General features: G+C 44.3%; 1 protein-coding gene across 1 annotated transcript; it reads left to right on the forward strand.

Moving 5' to 3' along the window:
* Nucleotides 1–10,001: 10,001 nt before the first annotated feature.
* LOC100137001 (MADS-box transcription factor 8) lies at nucleotides 10,002–17,900 on the forward strand. The gene is made up of 8 exons (XM_044533605.1): nucleotides 10,002–10,412; nucleotides 14,115–14,193; nucleotides 14,966–15,036; nucleotides 15,279–15,378; nucleotides 16,452–16,493; nucleotides 16,611–16,652; nucleotides 17,179–17,351; nucleotides 17,443–17,900. The coding sequence occupies exons 1-8, from the start codon at nucleotides 10,228–10,230 to the stop codon at nucleotides 17,507–17,509; spliced, it is 759 nt and encodes a 252-aa protein (XP_044389540.1). The 5' UTR covers nucleotides 10,002–10,227; the 3' UTR covers nucleotides 17,510–17,900.
* Nucleotides 17,901–18,840: the final 940 nt, after the last annotated feature.

Here is an 18,840-nt window from a genome sequence, read left to right on the forward strand (position 1 = left end):
TCTATTAAAATGCTTAAGGAAGTTATTTTCTCAAGGTCTGGAGTCCCTAATTATTTAACGACTGATGGTGGTTCACACTTTATTCATTGTGCTTTCTGTAAAATGCTTGCCAAGTATGATGTTAACCATAGAATTGCATCACCCTATCATCCTCAGTCTAGTGGTTAGGTTGAACTTAGCAATAGAGAAATAAAATTAATCTTACAAAAGACTGTCAATAGGTGCCGGAAGAATCGGTATAAGAAATTAGATGACGCACTTTGGTCTCATAGAACAGCTTACAAAAATCCTATGTGTATGTCTCCTTACAAAATGGTTTATGGAAAAGCTTGTCATTTGCCTCATGAGTTAGAACATAAAGCATATTGCGCAATTAAAAAACTCAACTATGATTTCAATCTTGCTGGTGCGACAAGGTCATTTGATATTAGATCATTAGATGAATGGAGAACCCAAGCTTATGAAAATGCCAAGTTATTTAAAGAAAAAGTTAAAAGATGGCATGATAAAAGAATCCAAAAGCGTGAGTTCAAGGTTGGAGAATATGTTCTTTTGTACAACTCTCGTTTCAGATTCTTTGCACGAAAACTCCTCTCCAAATGGGAAGGACCCGATGTTATCGAGGAGGTTTATCGATCTGGAACTATCAAAATAAATAATGCTGAAGATACTAACCTGAAGGTTGTTAATGGGCAGCGAATAAAACATTATATCTCAGGTATGCCCATTAATGTTGAAAGCAATATTATCCAAACTATGACACCGGAGGAACACATAAAAGAAACCTTCCGGAACACTCCAGAATCGTGAAAAAGAGGAGGTACGTGATACGGTAAGTAAACGGACTCCGAAAAATTTGCAACAATATTTTCTGTCTGTTTTGGAATATAACAAAAGTTAGGAAAATAAGAAACAACCAGGAAAGCACCCCTGGTGGGCACAAGACACCAGGGTGCGCCTGGCTTGTCAGGCGCCCAGGTGGGTTGTGCCCACCTTGGGTACCATTCAGACTCTGTTTTTCTTCTGTTTGCTTGTTTCCCAAGATAAAATATCTTTATATACCCCCCCCCCCCGAACCCATTTACCTCCGTATCACGGAGAAATCTTCTGTTTTCTTTTCTTGTTGTTTTCCTGACAGATCTGAAATTATGTCGTCCCAAGACTCGGAGGGTGAGAGCTATGTTCTTGATTATATCGCAAACCCTAAGGTGTATGAGGATGTGGAGCACTATAGCTGGACTTCAAAGGAAGAAGAAGACTATGATCCTAAAAGGGAGGATTCGACGAGCTCAAATGAGGATGAAGCCCCATTGCCCCAACTTGGGGACATGCACGTTGAATTTTAGAAGTCGAGTCTCCCCAACAAAGCAAAGAAGCCAAAGATCCAGTTTATCCCTTTTCGTCTTTTGCAGGAAAACAAGAAAGATTTATGCAAAAAGGTATTGGAGCTTGAGCAGGAGATCGGTGAATTGAAGGAGGAGAATTCCATCCTCAAGCATAAGCAAAGGAAAAAAGACAAACCCTCTACTTGATCACCACCACCTCCTTCTTCATCAACCAAAGAAAATTGAGGATCGGGTATGGGCACTCCCCTTGGCTTGTGCCAAGCTTGGGGGAGGTGCCTTGTTATCGTATCACCTCCACTATCTTTTGCCTTTATTTACCTTAGTTCGATCCATAGTTATCTTTTGCTTTAGATGAATAAAAGTTTAGTTCGATTCTCTCTTTTGAAAGTTTGCTTAGCGATCTGTCCTTGTAATCGTGTGTGAGATATATAATAAAGTTTAGTTTGAGTTTTGCTTTCTTTACTTTCTTGTTTCAGTAAAAAGAAAATAAATAAATGAAAAAGATCATATGCTAATCTGATGGTAAGTAACGACACCACATAAGGAAAAGTATAAGTAGAAAAAATTATTGGAGATTAGCAAAATAGCATTGGTTAATGATGCAACTCATGAAAGAATTAATAAGGGAAGGGAAGATTCACATGCAAATACACTATCTTGGAAATCTTTTGTGATTGTGAGCCCCCATCAAAATATTATATGCCAAAGTTGTTGACGTTGGACAAGGAAGACAACATAATGATTTATGTTTGTTCATATTCACATAGAAGTTATATTGTCATAGATCCTTCAACATGTGGTGCTTGCTCCCCATCTTTGCTAGCCAAAAATTCCGCACTAAGTAGAGACACTACTTGTGCATCCAAAAATCCTTAAACCCAGATCTTATTTTCAAAGAGTCCACCATACCTACCTAAGGATTGAGTAAGATCCTTCAAGTAAGTGTCATCGATGCAATAAGGTAATAAAAATTGTTTCTAAAAATGTTAGATCATTTAGTAAGAGAAAATTGAGCATTGTACGAACTTGTGATGGCAAATAATAAAAGCGACAGACTGTATAATAAAGGTTTCTATCACAAGGGGCAATATAACGTGACATTCTTTTGCACTAAGGGATTGAGCATACAACCAAAAAGCACATGGCAACCTCTGCTTCCCTCTTCGAAGGGCCTATCTTTTACTTTTATGTATTTACTTTCATGCAAGATTCATAGTTTTCCTCTCTATTCCTTTTTATTTTATCTTTTGGCAAGCATCTTGTGGTGAGGAAAGAACTAGGCACATATATCTAGTTGGATATGGGTAGCATGAGTTATTATTGTTGACAGCACCCTCGAGTGAACTGTATGTCGCACACAACTTGATCTGGCTGCCCGTTTCTGTTGTTCTGCACCATCCCAAACTATTCATATGGATCAACCGTATGCCCCACATCGCACACGCAACTAAAATCTGAACCGTGTTTGATGTATCCGCCATCGCAAAAGTTTTGTAACTTTTTTGACTTTTTGTACATCACCGTTTGCGATTAATGCATCGCACACAGTTTCGTCGAAGGGTCTCTGACTGTAGTGTCTCATGAGCAGCATCCTGCAGTAGTGTTGATATGACTTGTGCCTTAGACTAGAGAAGAATCAAACAATTGATAAAGTTGCTTAACAAGAAATTGAAAAGGAAATGGAGAATTGGAGAAAATTTTTGCTTGGGATTCTTTTGATTATCAAATTTCTTGCGGAACGTAATATATCATTTCATGGCAGTAATAACAAGGTGTAGCAAGGTAGCAATGGCAGTTTCTTAGGATTGGTTTAAATGATGGCTAAATTTGACCTAGTTATAAAAGAGCCTGTTGCATGCACCGCAAATTATAAAATTCATGACTATCATCTTGGTCCTTCTATCCAGAATGAGTTAACAATTTTGCTCGCTGTTGCAGTCAGGTCTGAAATCATTAGAAAGGTAAAAGAAGAAAAGAACTTCTCGGATTTACTTGACTATACTCCTGATGGAGGCTATCATGAACAAATTTCTTTGATAATTAGAGCATCGCCACTCGTTCGGCCCCCCAGCGAACCTGTCGGCGCTTTTTTGGCCCTTCGGTCGGCGCTTTTTTGGCCTTGGGGGCGATCTAGTTCCCAGCCACGCCCCCACGTTTTGGCCCCAAGAGGCATATGAATTCAAACTTGACATTTCTCGCTACCCAAAAAATCGCCACAAGTTCCACGATCAACGGGTGCCACATAGTTCGGCGATCACCATGCCACAGTTCAGCGATCAATCATACTCAAAAGTTCGGCGTTCAAAAGGAAGGATGCGTAGGCAATGCATCAAACGACGATGTTGTCCTCCAGCGTCGTACTGGCGGGAGTCGGCCTGCGCGGGCTGGTCGGTGTCGACGCGGCTTCTATGATGGGCGTCGTGGAGGCATCATTGCTCGGGCTTGGCGGCGGCGTTGGTGTCGGCGTTCTGGTTCATGCCGGTGATCAGGTCGAGGTAGACAGTCTTCCATGCTTCGGCAAGGCACTCGTCTTCTTTGGACGTCCACTTGACGTGCGGCTCGCCGGTCCTGGCTCCCCTCTTCTTCTTTTTCCCTTTTCTTGCCGGAGCAGGCGCCGACTCCTCCTCCTCCTTGCCATAGTCGAGCTCATCGTCCATGTTGCTAGCGAGGTCCATTGTATCCTCTTGCACCTGGAACCTAGGGGAGGCGGTGGCGGCCGAGCCGCTCATGATGATCTCGTCCATGTCGGCTTCCGTCGCGTCGGGGTTGCCGAAATGCGACGAGGAGGCTTGCAAGAAGTGCAGGGCGCCACGGCGCAGAGGCGGCGTCAGAGAGGCGGCGTAAGCCGGTGGCGAGTAGGTGTACGGGGGGTACTGGACGCCGGCGAACGCGGTTGAGGGCGTGCGCTTGTCGGGGTTCAGAACGGAGGGCGAGGCGCGCTGGCCATGCGAAAAGGTGATGTTGGGGTTGAATCCGCCGTGCGCATCGCAGTTGGCGTAGCCAGGCGTGCGTGTGCACCCCCAAGGCTGTGGCGACGGCGAGAAGCTAGCTGGCGACCCGACGCTCTGCTGGCTCCAGGCAGCTTGCGGGCCATGGCCGCTGGGTGGATTCATCATCCCCGCACGAGACGCCTCTGCCTGCTCCGCCGCAGCCGCCGCGGACGCGGCCGCGTCCCGGGCCCTCTTGGCGTTCAGCCAGTTCCGCCGGTCAGTGGTGTCAGCCTTCCGGCGCTGAACCTCTGCCTTCCAGATGGCGTTCGACATGCCCGGTTGATTTTGCCAGCGGCGCCCTCGACTTCCTCTACTTCGGCTGGGTGGCATCAGCTACGGCAGCGGCGCGAGGGGCCGTATACTTCTTCAGTGGCATGGCGGCCGGATGGCTATCGGATGACGGGGAGAGGGAGGAGAATGGCGGGAGAAGAGGGGCAGAAGGGGGGAATGGAGGGAAATCGAGGGGGGAAAGCGGGGGATCAGCGGGAAAAAGGGTCGTCTCTCGCCGACAGAGTGGACCCACACGCCTTTTCGCTTCGGCCGGCACCCCCAGGTGGCCCTCGGGAGCTTAGGTTCGCCTCGGGTTCACCGGCTGTTATTTCGGCCCAAACCGGTGATAACAAGGTCCGGGGGCGCGACTGGGCCGATTTTTCGGCGCCGGCGCTAAAAGAAGAGCCCTGGAGGGCATGTTGGGGGCGCGAGTAGAGATGCTCTTAGGTATGTTGATGCATCTTCAGGTTCTTTTTAGATTGAAGAATTCTCCCTGGATTATTTTGGATGTGAATGATACCACCGAACAACAATAGTTTGATGTTCTGAAAAATGAATTGGAAAACCTTGAGTTTGATATTGACAATATGACAATGGGTTAAATATGAAAGGAAAACATCAAGGGGTACAAAGTGAAGTTTTAAAAATAAATCAGAGAACTTTGTATTCAGCTTAGTCTGAATTTGGCACTATGCGATATGGCAAAGTCATGTCGTAAAGCATCCAATTTTGTACTCCCTCCGTCCGATAATATTTGTCATCAAGATGAATAAAAGGGAATTAGAGTTATCCAGCGTATCTACACAACATTTGCTATTCTACTAAAGAACGGCAAATTCTCAAAAATACCATGCCATGAGTGACTCTCAAGTCATTCATCTACGCACTGGGAGAGTCGTATCGACAGTGTTAAGACTTAAGGACTCAACTACCAAGAATAAGAGAGGTTTTTACTACAAGTGCCTCGAAATGATAAAAATCCATCGGCAACTAGTGAAGCTCAATCATCGGCAGAAAATGACCTTCTTAGTGTCAATAATCATATATGGTGTGAAATGTTCTTTTTAATATATGGTGTGAAATGTTATGAGCTTTTTTTTTTGCGAGGGATGAGCTGTTTAATTTGATGAACAAAGAGTTGCGGTCAAAGGATGTGCCTCTGGCCTCCACCGCTTCCGAACCGGACGTGGCCGCGCCGGCCTCCCGTAGGGCGCGGCCGTGCTACTCCGCGCTGGCCCGCACACCGTCGCGCGGGGCACGAACGATAGCGTCGATGGAGCTGACACGTTCCCGTGTAGGGTTGGTCGGTCGAAATAACTCGGCGCGCGCGGCCGGGTGATTGATTGCAAGGCAACAAACGAAACAAAAGCGACGAAAGGGACGCGCCAGCTGCCAGCCTAGCTCCATCCTCCATCCCGGGCGGCGGGTCCCTCCCTGCACCCTGCCTGCCGTCGCCAGCGCCGGGCCGGACGGGACGCGCCGCTGACGACGAGGCGCGCGCACCGCATTACACACTGCGCATTTACGCGCCCGCAGGGCAGAGCCCCTCTCGTGCCCCCCGGTCCATCGCGGGCCATCCGCAGATCTCTCTCCATCCATCTGATTGATTCATGAGCAGAGCAGCAGCGCAGTCAAAGGTAATGTCACACCACACAGCCACCGCCACCGCCACGCCACCACGCGACGCGACGACTTGACGCGACGGAGCGCAACGTCTCCGGCCGTCGGATGCCCATCGGCGCCCCGTCCGCCGGTCGACACGTCGCGGGGGGCACATGCATGCATGATGATGGCGCCCCATAGGCCCCGTACGGACGACCCGGCACCATGCATCGCCGCGAAATTTCTGCTCCTCCTCCGGGTAGGCCGGCCGTACGTCAGCGCGCGGTTGAGCGCCACCGTCCGGACCGTTGGTCTCGAAGGTGGCGGGTGGGCTGGTGGGGTACTCGGTTGGATCAGTTTGTCCCGAGGACGCGAGGCGGTTTCTTGCCTGGGTGCGTGCGTGCGTGCATGCGCCGGTCGGTGAACGGCACTGCACAGGGGTGGCGTGTGCGCGCTGCACGCTGGCGGCCATGGAGAATGGCCCCCTTGGTTACTCCGGTATTTGAAGCACGGCCACTAGCAAGATACGATCATACATTCATACGAGTAGTATTTTGCAAGCTACTGTATGCGTGCTTCTGCTAAAAGAACCGTGTGTACTTGGCCGCGTTTGCTAATCATCGCTTACCTGAAATTTTCTCGAGCTTCAGTCGATTTCTGCTTTTCCCGAGGCGGAAGGTGTGGACGACGTGAGGAGTGCTTTCTTCTTCTTCTTCTTTTGCATTGAGACGTGAGGAGTGCTAACGATGGGCATTGGCCATGCAGAGGCCATGCCTCACCGGAGCTGGGGACGATGCTGCGAGCGGTAGCGAGCTGCGGCTTGGAACAAACTTGATAGGTGTGGGGGTCACCGGAATTGTTGTAGACCCGGGGGCTTTAGATGGATGGTCGCGGCGGTGGCCAGCACGACAGTGAAGGGAGGGCGGAGGCAGGCGGTTAGAGTTGGGTAGGCCACGGAGAAGGAGGAAGAAGATGAACAATGGATTCGGAGAGAAAACGGTTGGAGAAGGAAGAAGGTGATCTGGCCGCTCATTCCTGATCTAACGGTTTGAGCAAATCGACCGATGCCAACAAAAATTCAGGCACCCGTTGCATAGACCGTCCCGTATTTGACTCATGGAGCAAGGCCACGGAATTAGGTCTCCTTTCGAGCAAACCAATTTTGGAGGAAAATATATAATTAAAATTTCAGGAGAATTTTTTTTTATTTCTATGCTTAAATTTTTTGCGCAAATTTGAATACAAAACACTTAACATTTGGGAATGGAGTTAGCCAAAGAGCATTGCTATACGTACGACAGCCCTAAGACACAACTCCATCACCTTTTAACGGAATGTCTAGATCAATATATCCGACACAGGCTTGTAATATCGTACAAAGGACACCAGGCGCAAAGCAATAGTGTTAACCAAAAACAAGCTATAGCTCATGGACATTTTGAGTTGCAGTGGGTTTTTTTCTCAAATGTCTCTCCCTTGTGCATGTTTGATGTAGTGACCCTGCTCTGGCCTAATTCATGTGTTTTTCCTGTCTAACAAATAAAAATTGAAGACGCCTCTTTTTAACATTTATCATGTTTTTTTGTTAGGATTCAGCAAGGCCATGATATTTCAACTATGCCATTAGTATATTTCTTTGCGTTCATTCCTCGATCGATAGAAGGTATCAATTTATAGAACTTAGTTTTGGTAAAAAAAATGATTCTCATTAACTTTATAGGTCCTTAACATGGACTTGTACCTTTTGTAATTTTTCCTGTCTGTTTATGATAGTTATTCCATAAATAACATTGAAAACCTGAAGCATCTTTGGCAGAGCTTAGTGAGGGCCAAAATGCACCCCCCCCCCCCGTGCCTAAATCAAATTTATTTCTTCATATTAACACCTATTAATGTTTAACACTACTTGTGACGAATTTGACATAACACACCAGTTTATCCGCGTCCTCTCTCGAATCTCGTTGAAGCTCCGCCACTCCATGTACATACCTAATCCATGTGTTTATCTTGTACCCCATGTTTGCCAATCATGCATTTAGGGTCATTTATGAGAAATTTTAAGTTGAACATTGAGAAGTATATATATGCCTAGAAAATAGGCATTGGTTTCCTAGTGCTAGAATGTGAAATTCCTAGTGCTAGAATGCAATCGAGATACGTATCAAAGCCATTGGTTTTTTCCCTTGAGAAACAGTGCACCCAATAGGTGAAGAACTTACTGACAAGGCATCGAAGAAGCCGAGGTGGTGTTCTGCTTAAATGTGCATTTGTACACCAAAGCCAAGCGGGGTGGGTGGGGGGGGGGGGGGGGGGGGTCAGCCATTTCATTGTTCAAGCAAATGTTGTGCTCATTCAAAGGCCAGTGTTTAGATTTCCAAATGTCCATAGAGAATGTAACAATTCTTCTTCTTAGAGATCGTCGTCTACATAATGTTGTAACTCATAATTTAGCCAGGTTAGCAAGACCGAACTATACGTCTTTTGTTATGTGATGTGATGTCCCCTACTGCGTTCGATAGCTCAATTGTCTCACTATTTCGAGGTATAATCAACAAAGCCATCTCTTTCCCGCAAAGGAAAACACTTGCATGTACAAAAGGAAAAAAAACATGCTGAAATCAAAACGACTCGTAGAAATGGTAAACCATAGGTTTTTTAAAACTAACCATAGTTTTGTTGTAAGGTGTATAAAAATGTGTGTTTAATCTTGTTACATGTTTTTTTTATAATTAAACTAAACCTGACACGATGGTGGGATCTGCCAAAAAAAATCCCCATCATGCATGCCCGTCGTTGCGTTAAAAAGTAAGTACATACTTCTTGTAGGGGAAATTTACAAGTACATACTTAAAGAGTAACCACATATAGTATGTCGGCAAGGAGCCGCTCTACGCGCACACATTTAGAGAATGCATCAAAAACGATGAAAAAGCAGCGCCGAGCCAAGAGAGAATAAAAATGGTAACGATTTGTTGCCTGTACAGAGATGAGTTCACGATAGGTAAACCACACGGAACTGGTTCAAAGCTGGAGCCGAAACTGGAGCCGAAACTGGAGCAAGCAAGCACGCACGGCTCCGATCCCGGCCAGGTAGCTAGCTAACTAGATCAAGTTGACCCGAAACTGGATTCGTCCTTCCACAACGGAGCACCAATACGGAAGCGAACCGAGCCGGAAGCCCCCCGGCCGGCTTACGCGCAATTGCCCATCCACAACACATACGCCTAGATACGCTCCCGGCAAAAATTAACGCGCATGCGCTCGCCTCATCCCCTCCTGTCTGCGCAAACTACGGTAACATACACGAGCGGGCTCAGTTCAGGTAGGAATATACGGCCGTCCCAGCAAAAGCCGCCGATGGATGGATGGATCGATCGAACGAGCCCATGCATGGCAACGAGGCCCTTGCCCGAAACCACAGCGCCCCGAGGTTCCGCCCGGAAAAGCCCCCCGCTTTTCTCCCCCCACCTGTCGAGCCCCGACTCGTCCACCAACCCGAATACGTACTGTGTGGTCAGGGATGCCCGTGTCGTACGCACTGTGTGTGTGAATTGGGTGGGCCACGCGTTGGATTTGACGGGCGATCGAAAAGGTGGCGAGCGGGGTGGCGTGTACGTAGCAGCCAGCGCGGGGAGACAGCGACGGAGCAGGAGCGACGGAACGGGGGAGGAGAGAGAGCGCGCGCTAGGGTTTCGCGTCTCGCACCTTGCCGGAAACGGCAATGGTGGGGCGCAGCGCCCTAATCACTCCCCACTCCCGTCCCCGCCCTGCTTTTAACCCACCTCCCCCACCGCTGCGCTCCCATCCCGTCCAGCCCCCTCCCCCGCTTTCCCTTTCCCCTTTCCCCTCCCCCTTCCCCTCCAGCGCGCGCGAGAGAGCTGAGCTGAGCTTCTCGGTTAGCTGAGCTGAGCTGCTTTGGTGGTGCGGGAGCGGTCGAGCGGCGCGTAGCGAGGAGGAGGAGGAGGCGGCCGATCGATCTGGAGCTAGCGGTCCCGGACGCGGCGGCCGGCGGCGACGGCATGGGGCGTGGCCGGGTCGAGCTCAAGCGGATCGAGAACAAGATCAACCGACAGGTCACCTTCGCCAAGCGCCGCAACGGCCTGCTCAAGAAGGCCTACGAGCTCTCCGTCCTCTGCGATGCCGAGGTCGCGCTCATCATCTTCTCCAACCGCGGCAAGCTCTACGAGTTCTGCAGCGGCCAGAGGTATACGCACACGCGCACGTAATTACAACACCATAAAACACAAGTGGATGTGTGTACCGTGGGGTTTAGCTTGCTAGATCTGGTTTCCCCGAGGTATTGGGCGCTTGGGGTTTCCCGCGGGGGCTCGGACGCGGTGGATCCGTGCCCGGAGAAGCTCGATCAGGGGTGTGTGTGTCCGACTCCGGCCAGCCGGGAGGAGTTTCTTCCAGAAATTAGCTAGGGTTTTGGTTTGGGTCGCTACAGCTTGGCTTCTCGCGTGGCGAGTTCACGCTAGATCTGCGGGCCTCAGCCCCCAAGGTCGGCGTGAATCCATGGGGTCTGGGACATGGCCGACGAGCTCTTTAACTTTTTGTTGAATTTTGCATGCATGGCCCGGCTGGCCGGGAGCTAGTTGATTAAATCAGGGGTTTATGTCGGCTTCGATTGGCCGTCGCATGCCCTGCAGATCTCCGAACTAACGGACACCGTTTTCCGTTGGATCAAATTAAGTGACTGATGGATGGATTGATTCTCAGCGTTCCTAGCTTAGCTAGGCAAAACGGTTATTGTATGGATGTCTTGTCGCTGGTTTGCTGCGGTTTTTCTGGGATGGTGTCTTTTGGATTTTCGGGCTTTCATGTGAGAGTTGTATCTGCCTCAAATTAAGTTAAGTGGGATGATTTTTTTGAGATTTTCTTGTCAACAAATATAGGAGACAGATTCCTGGAGAAACACAATGGATTATCCACATGTGTTTCTGCATCTTTGATTTCTTTCAAAATCTGGTCTTCAGCTGTCAGACAAGCATGCATATAGTCTGTTTACATATTGACTTTTTTCGCTTGCAAAAAAAAAACACAAGCATGGGTGGTATCGATTGAATTAAATTCCGTGTTTACAAAACAGAACTGAACACATAATTGGCTAGGTGAAGATAGACAAGTTTCAGTGCACATATCGGCATGCATATAGATAGATAGAGGCTATTCCATACCAAAGTTGCAGATTACTTAATAATACACTCTACAGTTTTCAATGCAAAATTTCTTTACTCCTACAGTTTGTACACAGCTAAGTCGGTGCGATCCCTCAACCAGCATGAGAAAAAGACATGAGAATGCATATTAATTGGAATGTTTCTATCTAAATAAGCAAGATAAGTTAACAATATATCAGTGTCTCCTTTGCCAAAAAAAAGAAATAAATGCAGACATGTAATCTACTAGTATTAATGATCTTAACTAGGAGGATCTCAGTTCAAAACGGTTCTGTTTTTTTTACATAAGAAATGACAGTTCTAGTTTTAAACAAGGTTTGTTTGATGATGGATACATGATTTCACTTGAATAGGACTCAACCAAGTAGCTTTATATATTTAGGCTCCCTTGAAACGTTGTTTTTCTATCATATTTGAAAGAGCCCCGTAATTTATTTTCTATATAATCCTATGTATGCCTGAAATTAATTATCTAATCCTATCTATAGGGACACAGAGTATGGCTGTCACTGACTCATTGTTTCACTAGCCATAAACTTTTAGTAAATTTGTAGTAAATGTCGTATTTTAGTTGAGTAGTTCTAATTTTGTGACAAATATGTGTTTCAATAAAAAAAAGGGCAACCTGGTGCATGTAGCTCCCGCTTGCGCAGGGTCCAGGGAAGGGTCCGACCACTTTGGGTCTATAGTACGCAGCCTTTCCCTACATTTCTGTAAGAGGCTGTTTCCAGGACTTGAACCCTTGACCTCATGGTCACAAGGCAGCAGCTTTACCACTGCGCCAAGGCTCCCCTTCACAAACAATTGTGCGCCCTAGGATTCGAACCAAGAACCTAAAGTGTGCAATAACACCAGCCTACCACTCTGCTAGGCATATGAAGACACAAATATGTGTTTCAATATTAGGAAAAAATTCCCTGGACTTAAATAGTGTAAGGTTGGAATAGGCTTAAATTGCATGCAATATTCACTACATAGCAAGCATAGGTTCTCACTACTATGGATATCATTTATTTTCACTACCTTCTCTACTATGGCGATCAACTTTTCACTACCCATAGAGTTTCAACCAACTCCTAGTTTTCAACAAAGTTTAGCTGAGTACTTAATTGTGTCACATATACATGTTTCAATATTAAGATAACTTGTCCGAAACTTAATTAATACTCTTACATTGTATGCACCACCGTTCACTACATAACTAGTTAGCAGTATGCTTTTTGATATTATATGGTCTAGTATTAGAATCAAAACCTTATAATTGATATGTATCACATTCATGAATCAAGAGGATCAAGAGTGATGCCCAAGTTGACCTAGTTGTGGATGCACTCACCTTGCTTGGGGTTTTACATAAGGAAAATTTTCTGTTCACACTAGAGCTTTTTCCTATTATTTGCTGGTAAGAGAACTGTTCTTGACAAACTGTACTGCCGTTCCGAAATCAGTGTCATACATCTATTGTTAAATGAGTTTGTCAATAAATTAGATGTACAAGTTTCATGAGAAAAAAAAACTGATTGGTTCCTTAGCACCAAAATTTTGATGAGGTTCTAGAAAAGACTACTATACCATGCTAACAATCAGTTACAGTTGACTCCCATATACAAGAAGCTAAAATATGCGTATTTCTAGTGTATATTTTGTATTGTTACGGAGGTTCGGTGTATTATAAGTTTCTTTCCATTACATTTAAATTTACGTAACAGAAGAGGAAAAAAATAATGATCATTCTGCACTCATAAATTTTAGATGTATGGTGACAGTAGTTTTTTAATTGGAATTGATTTTTTTTTAGAGATTCACTTTAACAGGAAGCCCATCGAATCCAAGCCACATGCTAATTAGTAATTAACATGGAAACAAATATTGTTTTTCGTCCAAGTTATGGCACTACTGAACTGAATTAGTCCCAAAAAATAACAATGAAGTTAGTAATAACTAAACACCCCCTTGACCCCTCGGATAGCGCAGGGCAAGGTAAAGGTACATCAGATACCTAGGACTGACTGGGAAGTACCTGCAGGGTATAATCGGTGAAAGTCTTCAGTTGTCTCTGCTCATTCATTTGTCAGCCCATCTCTCACGGCCGAGTAGTCCTTTCATTTCAACTCGCTTCTATCGACTGTACGAACTTAACGTATTATCAGATGTCCCTTCAGGCCTGTGCAGTTGGTACATAGCTATCTAGTGCTAGAGCTCCAGTATTTTATGCTGGATTGCTGGCAGATATCCTTAACGTCTACTGTACCTAGAATCTGCTCAGGAAGATGGCAGATATCCCACATCTTGCACGCCTCTTTCAAGTCTGGCAGTATTCTAACTACTAGCATCCACTTAATTGGTAATTTGGTATACCGGAGAACTGAATTATTCTAGTGCTAGTTGTTGCTTTTATTTGTAGTGTTTATTTCCTGTTGTTGAATGTTTGTTTGTCTATTAAACATCAGGACAGTCTTAGAATACCATGAAAACAACCATTTATGAGCATAAAATTACCAATATAAAAAGATTAATTAGCATTGCTGTTTTCTCAAAATTGTTGCATGCAAAGTACTCGCATTGATGTAATGTGCAACCAATATTTTGGCCTATGTAGATCCCATAATTTGACTTAGGAAACTGGCATATATATCTTGAAAACCCACATTTTCTAACACTTGCTGTTTCGTGAACACTATTATGCTCTTTTAGTCAGTTCCTTATTCGCATTCTTGAACTTGTAGCATGCCCAAAACACTTGAGAGATACCAGAAATGCAGTTATGGTGGGCCAGATACAGCAGTACAAAATAAGGAGAATGAGGTAAGTTCTGTTTTTTTATTCAGATATTATAATGATTGATTTAATATCACAAGTGCATAAAATTAACTTCTGTTCTACCATCCCTCTTGTCAAAAGATAGTACAAGTTGTTTACTGAAATAGTCCTGAAATCATGTATGTTTTCTTCAGTATTACCATTAAACGGCCTAAATAATGCATGTTTGGATGAATCACATTAAAAGTGATGTTTACAAACTAATTACTAATTATTTGTGCATCTACATATCTTATTACCTACTCAAGTATGACCAATGTTTACTGCCTAGTGCCAGCTGCCTACTTATCTATATTTTACTACTGTGAAAAAATCTTGAAGTTTTCTGCACGTAAAATGAGAGCGTTGTAAAATGAATCATATACCTGGGAATGCTAATGAGAACATACAGTGATTAGAAAATTATCTATATTTTATCGGTATGTAGTTCCAGTAGTTCTATAACCTTTTGCCTACTACTTTCTGAGTCCTGGTGACCACATATAAGACTGTCATTTTTTTGGGGATACACCAACCATACTAACTGAAGATGAAATTAAAATCACTGATAAGAGGACAAAATATGAAAGGGGTGGCCATTGAGTTGTCATGAAAGATCAAAATCATGATTAGTTATTTAGTTGTTTCCCCAATAGCATTGCATGTAAAATAATCTGAATTTATTCTAATCCGACAGCTTTTCCTTTCCTATTTTTCAGTTTAAAATGTTTAGGTTCTGTTTTGATAAAGTTTGTACTGAAGTGGCACATACGTACAGTTAGTGCAGAGCAGTCGAAATGAGTACCTCAAACTGAAAGCACGAGTGGAGAATTTGCAGAGAACCCAACGGTAACTTTGTTATTCTACCCTGTGTTACCTTTGAAGATTAAGTGGACTCTTCTATCTTAAAAAAAGGTTTAATAGATTTAGCATGAAATGATTACCTTTTTGAACAAGTTTCAACAATGAACAGAAATCAAATATGTACATCTATTGCAGTGAAGTTAAATAAGTTCATGTAGCATAGTTTAAATATTGATTAACTAATACACACTAATAATGGTGGTCCTATAATTGAATGACATTTACAGAAATTTGCTTGGTGAAGATCTCGGGTCACTCGGCATCAAAGATCTGGAGCAGCTCGAAAAGCAACTTGATTCATCCTTAAGGCACATAAGATCCACAAGGGTAATTCATTGTTTTCCAAATGGTCACAATGCAGAGGCTAGGAGAATTATCTCTTTGCATTATCTACATAAGAAGTACAGATTGTTTGGTAACTTTTTAATGTCATCCTGTAGCTTTGGGCTTTTTCTGTTTCTGTCATCTGTTGCTACTCCGTGTTAGATGATCATTAGATATATAATGCTACTGGATGTAGGGTCGGATAGCGCCTTGTATTGCTTCAGTTTTAATTAAGTAAACTGGATCAGGGTATGTGCCCTGTTTGAATAATGATGAAAAATATTTTTTAATCGTGCTGCAAAATATAGCTTATTACTTTCTCATTTTTTGTTTCCAAAGGACAAACCACATCTCAGGCTAGTCTGTTTACGAAAACTCTATTTCAGAAAAAAAATTGATTAGTGAGCTGCTTTGTATAGTTCCTGTTCATTCAACTATATGCAGTTTTCAGCTGGATTTCTTTGATTCATCATCGTTTTTCTAGGAATGGAACAAAGATACATTCAGACAATTTTTATTGAGAGTGGATGTTCTACTCTCGGGTGTACTACACCCGAGTTTGCAAAAAACTGAAAAAACGTGATGAAAACAAATCCAAAAATTCTGAAAACTTGTCACATCAAACTTTACCAAATGTTCGAGCATGCTGCAAAATTTCAGCCAAAAAAGCCATCTGAGGAGCTCTCACTGAGAAAAACAAAACCGATGTTCAAAGTTTTGTGCACTGTTTGAGCATTGAATTTTTTATTTTTTGCGATTGCACCTCGGATGTTATTTGTGGCTGAAAAATTTCAAGTAGTTCGAACATTCGGTAAGGTTCAATGTCTCAAATTTTCAGATTTTTTGGATTTGATTTGATCATGTTTTTTCAGCTGTTTTTGCAAACTTGGGTGCAGTACACCCGAGAGCAGTGGCTACTTTCCGATTCTGATTATGTAATGCACTGCAACATTCATATGTTCTACAGTATAAAACTTGAAAATAATTTGGCGCTGCAGCTTGGATTTTTTTTTAAGTTTATGCTAGTTAGCATATTTTGTAACACAAAAGAATGCTGATGAAATTCAATCTTGCAGACACAGCATATGCTTGACCAGCTCACTGATCTCCAAAGGAAGGTATGTGCTCTTAACAAAATAAATTTGATCATAATTTGTGTTATAAGATTTTCTCATAGACTTATGTTCAGATAAGAAAGCTGACTGTTCCCAATGATACTCTGAATAATTTTGCAGGAACAAATGCTGTGTGAAGCAAATAGGTGCCTTCGAAGAAAAGTAAGTTCACCTGTCCGTACAAATTGCCCTACTGAATTATTTTATCTTCACAAGAAATAAACCTGGTTATGGTTGGTGTTTGCACCCACTCGCCTGAACTTAAATACTGCACGGAGCATGCATCTGGTTCTCTTTGTTTTGAAGCTGAAGCCATTTTGTACTTACGTTTGAATGTACCCACGTAAGTGTCGTCCGGCAGTTGCTTTCTTCTGCACATGCTTGCAACCACTCGCTCACCAAGGACCATATAGATACATGTCTCTCCAAAAAGAGTAACAAACGTACTAATGCTTTATAAAGGCCAAACAGAAATCAGTTAGCATGCATGCATCAGTATTTCCGTGCATACCGTACGTACCACAAGTTGTTGCATATACAGCTTTCGTACTCCTGTCGTTTGCATGTTTAGTTCTGTTCTATACTGTAGATTCTACAAAACACTCTCCATTGCCAAGAACAGGCAGATAAACGGGTTGGTTTTAGTTGCAAGATTAGTGACATGTTTATCTGTTTTTGCGATGAGAAGCTGGAGGAGAGCAGCCAGCAGATGCAGGGCCAAATGTGGGAGCAGCACGCCGCCAACTTGCTCGGCTACGACCAACTGCGACAGTCCCCGCATCAGCAGCAGGCCACACACCACGGCGGCAACGGCTTCTTTCACCCCCTGGACCCTACCACTGAGCCCACACTTCAGATAGGGTATGTGCTTGCTTGTACCAGCCCGGTCAGATAGGACTAGGAGTAATCAAAGATCCGTTGCTGACCATTTTGTACGTCTAATTGCCTTCAGGTATACTCAGGAGCAGATAAACAACGCATGCGTGGCGGCGTCGTTCATGCCGACATGGCTGCCCTGAAGATCGACGACCCAACCAGCTAATAAATGTGCGATGGTGCTTGCACAGCCGTCGCATTCTACCTACGTACGTACGTATATTCCGGGGCCGGGAGCGACTACTATCGCGTTCGCGTACGTCCCATAGTTCTGTGTCTGTTGTGTCCTTGTGTGAAAAACTTTTGTGATCGATAATGATCGACGTGTATGTCAAGACTGTCTGGTACAAAGGGCTGTCCGTGCGTCGCCGTTACTATAGGCTGGCTAGCTGCAGCATAAAAGACGTATAGTGCAGTGCCTGTACGTTTCATAATTTCCAGTGCAGCTACATGTAGCTGTATGCATGATGATGTGATGTTATCAACTGAGTGTGTGTCTATCTATATATAAATGCAAAATATGCAATTGCCTTATTGAAGTTCGGTGCAGGCTCGTACGTACGTACGTACGTGCACTGGATCTCTAGCAAGCAGGAATTGTGCGTTGAAGTGAAGCATGCATGTAGCTAGGCTTATTTGTCACCAAAGTTCTATGTGTTTCAGTCATTAATTTGTTCCCTGCAAGCAAAGGGCCGTAGTCCATGATGCAAACTTAGATATTTTATAGAAAGCCATCAGATCGGGGCGCTCATGAGGGGCTTAGATTGAAGGAGGCGAACAAGGAGGTTGAGCAAAAATGTAGGAAAGACCTCCAAAGAGTCAACAAGCCAATGGCTTCATGCATGAGAGGCCGACTTTTTTATTGCCAGTAGGGGTGGTCATAGGGCATGGCTAGGAGGGCAATAGCCATGGGCCAGGAGTTCGAGCTAAATGAGTCAAGTGGTCTTAATAATTCAAGGAGCTCATGAGTTTCGAGTTTTAATCCCAACCCTAACTCATGTTTAAGCATCCAAGTGCATAAGAGAGCACATGTGCACTATTACATTAATTGTTGGTGAGCTTCACACTGTGTGGCATTCCTTGGCTCATCATACCAGCGGATCCAGCCCCCTTCTTAGTCCTCGATGCCTCACCCTTCAAGTGATCAAGGGCATTTTGATAACTAGAGATTTCAGAAGGTGGTCGAATCAGGACACTAATTAATGTGAATTTGAAAAGGGGACAAACTAGGAAGTTGACATATGCTAATCTTTTCTAACAAGTTTGTACAACCATTTTAGTAACGAGCATGATGTTTTTACTTCAAGGTCCTAAATTCCTAACCCCCATGGTATTTTTGGCAACAAAGCACGCCACAGTTGGCGAGGCGGTATTTTTACTTCTTGGTGTCACTTTGCCAGAAAATATGGAACTAAAGTAATCAAATCTCCAAAGCACACATTTTGGCACTTCAAATAAAGACATCATATATGTA

Source organism: Triticum aestivum, chromosome 5B, assembly GCF_018294505.1.
Source record: "Triticum aestivum cultivar Chinese Spring chromosome 5B, IWGSC CS RefSeq v2.1, whole genome shotgun sequence".
Classification (NCBI taxonomy): Eukaryota; Viridiplantae; Streptophyta; class Magnoliopsida; order Poales; family Poaceae; genus Triticum; species Triticum aestivum.

Excerpts from the sequence above, each read along its gene's own strand:
- LOC100137001 (XM_044533605.1), top strand. The coding sequence starts at position 10,228 with ATGGGGCGTGGCCGGGTCGAGCTCAAGCGGATCGAGAACAAGATCAAC. Across the intron at positions 10,413-14,114 it reads GAGTTCTGCAGCGGCCAGAG|CATGCCCAAAACACTTGAGA; the intron begins GTATACGCACAC and ends TTGAACTTGTAG. Across the intron at positions 15,379-16,451 it reads GGCACATAAGATCCACAAGG|ACACAGCATATGCTTGACCA; the intron begins GTAATTCATTGT and ends TCAATCTTGCAG.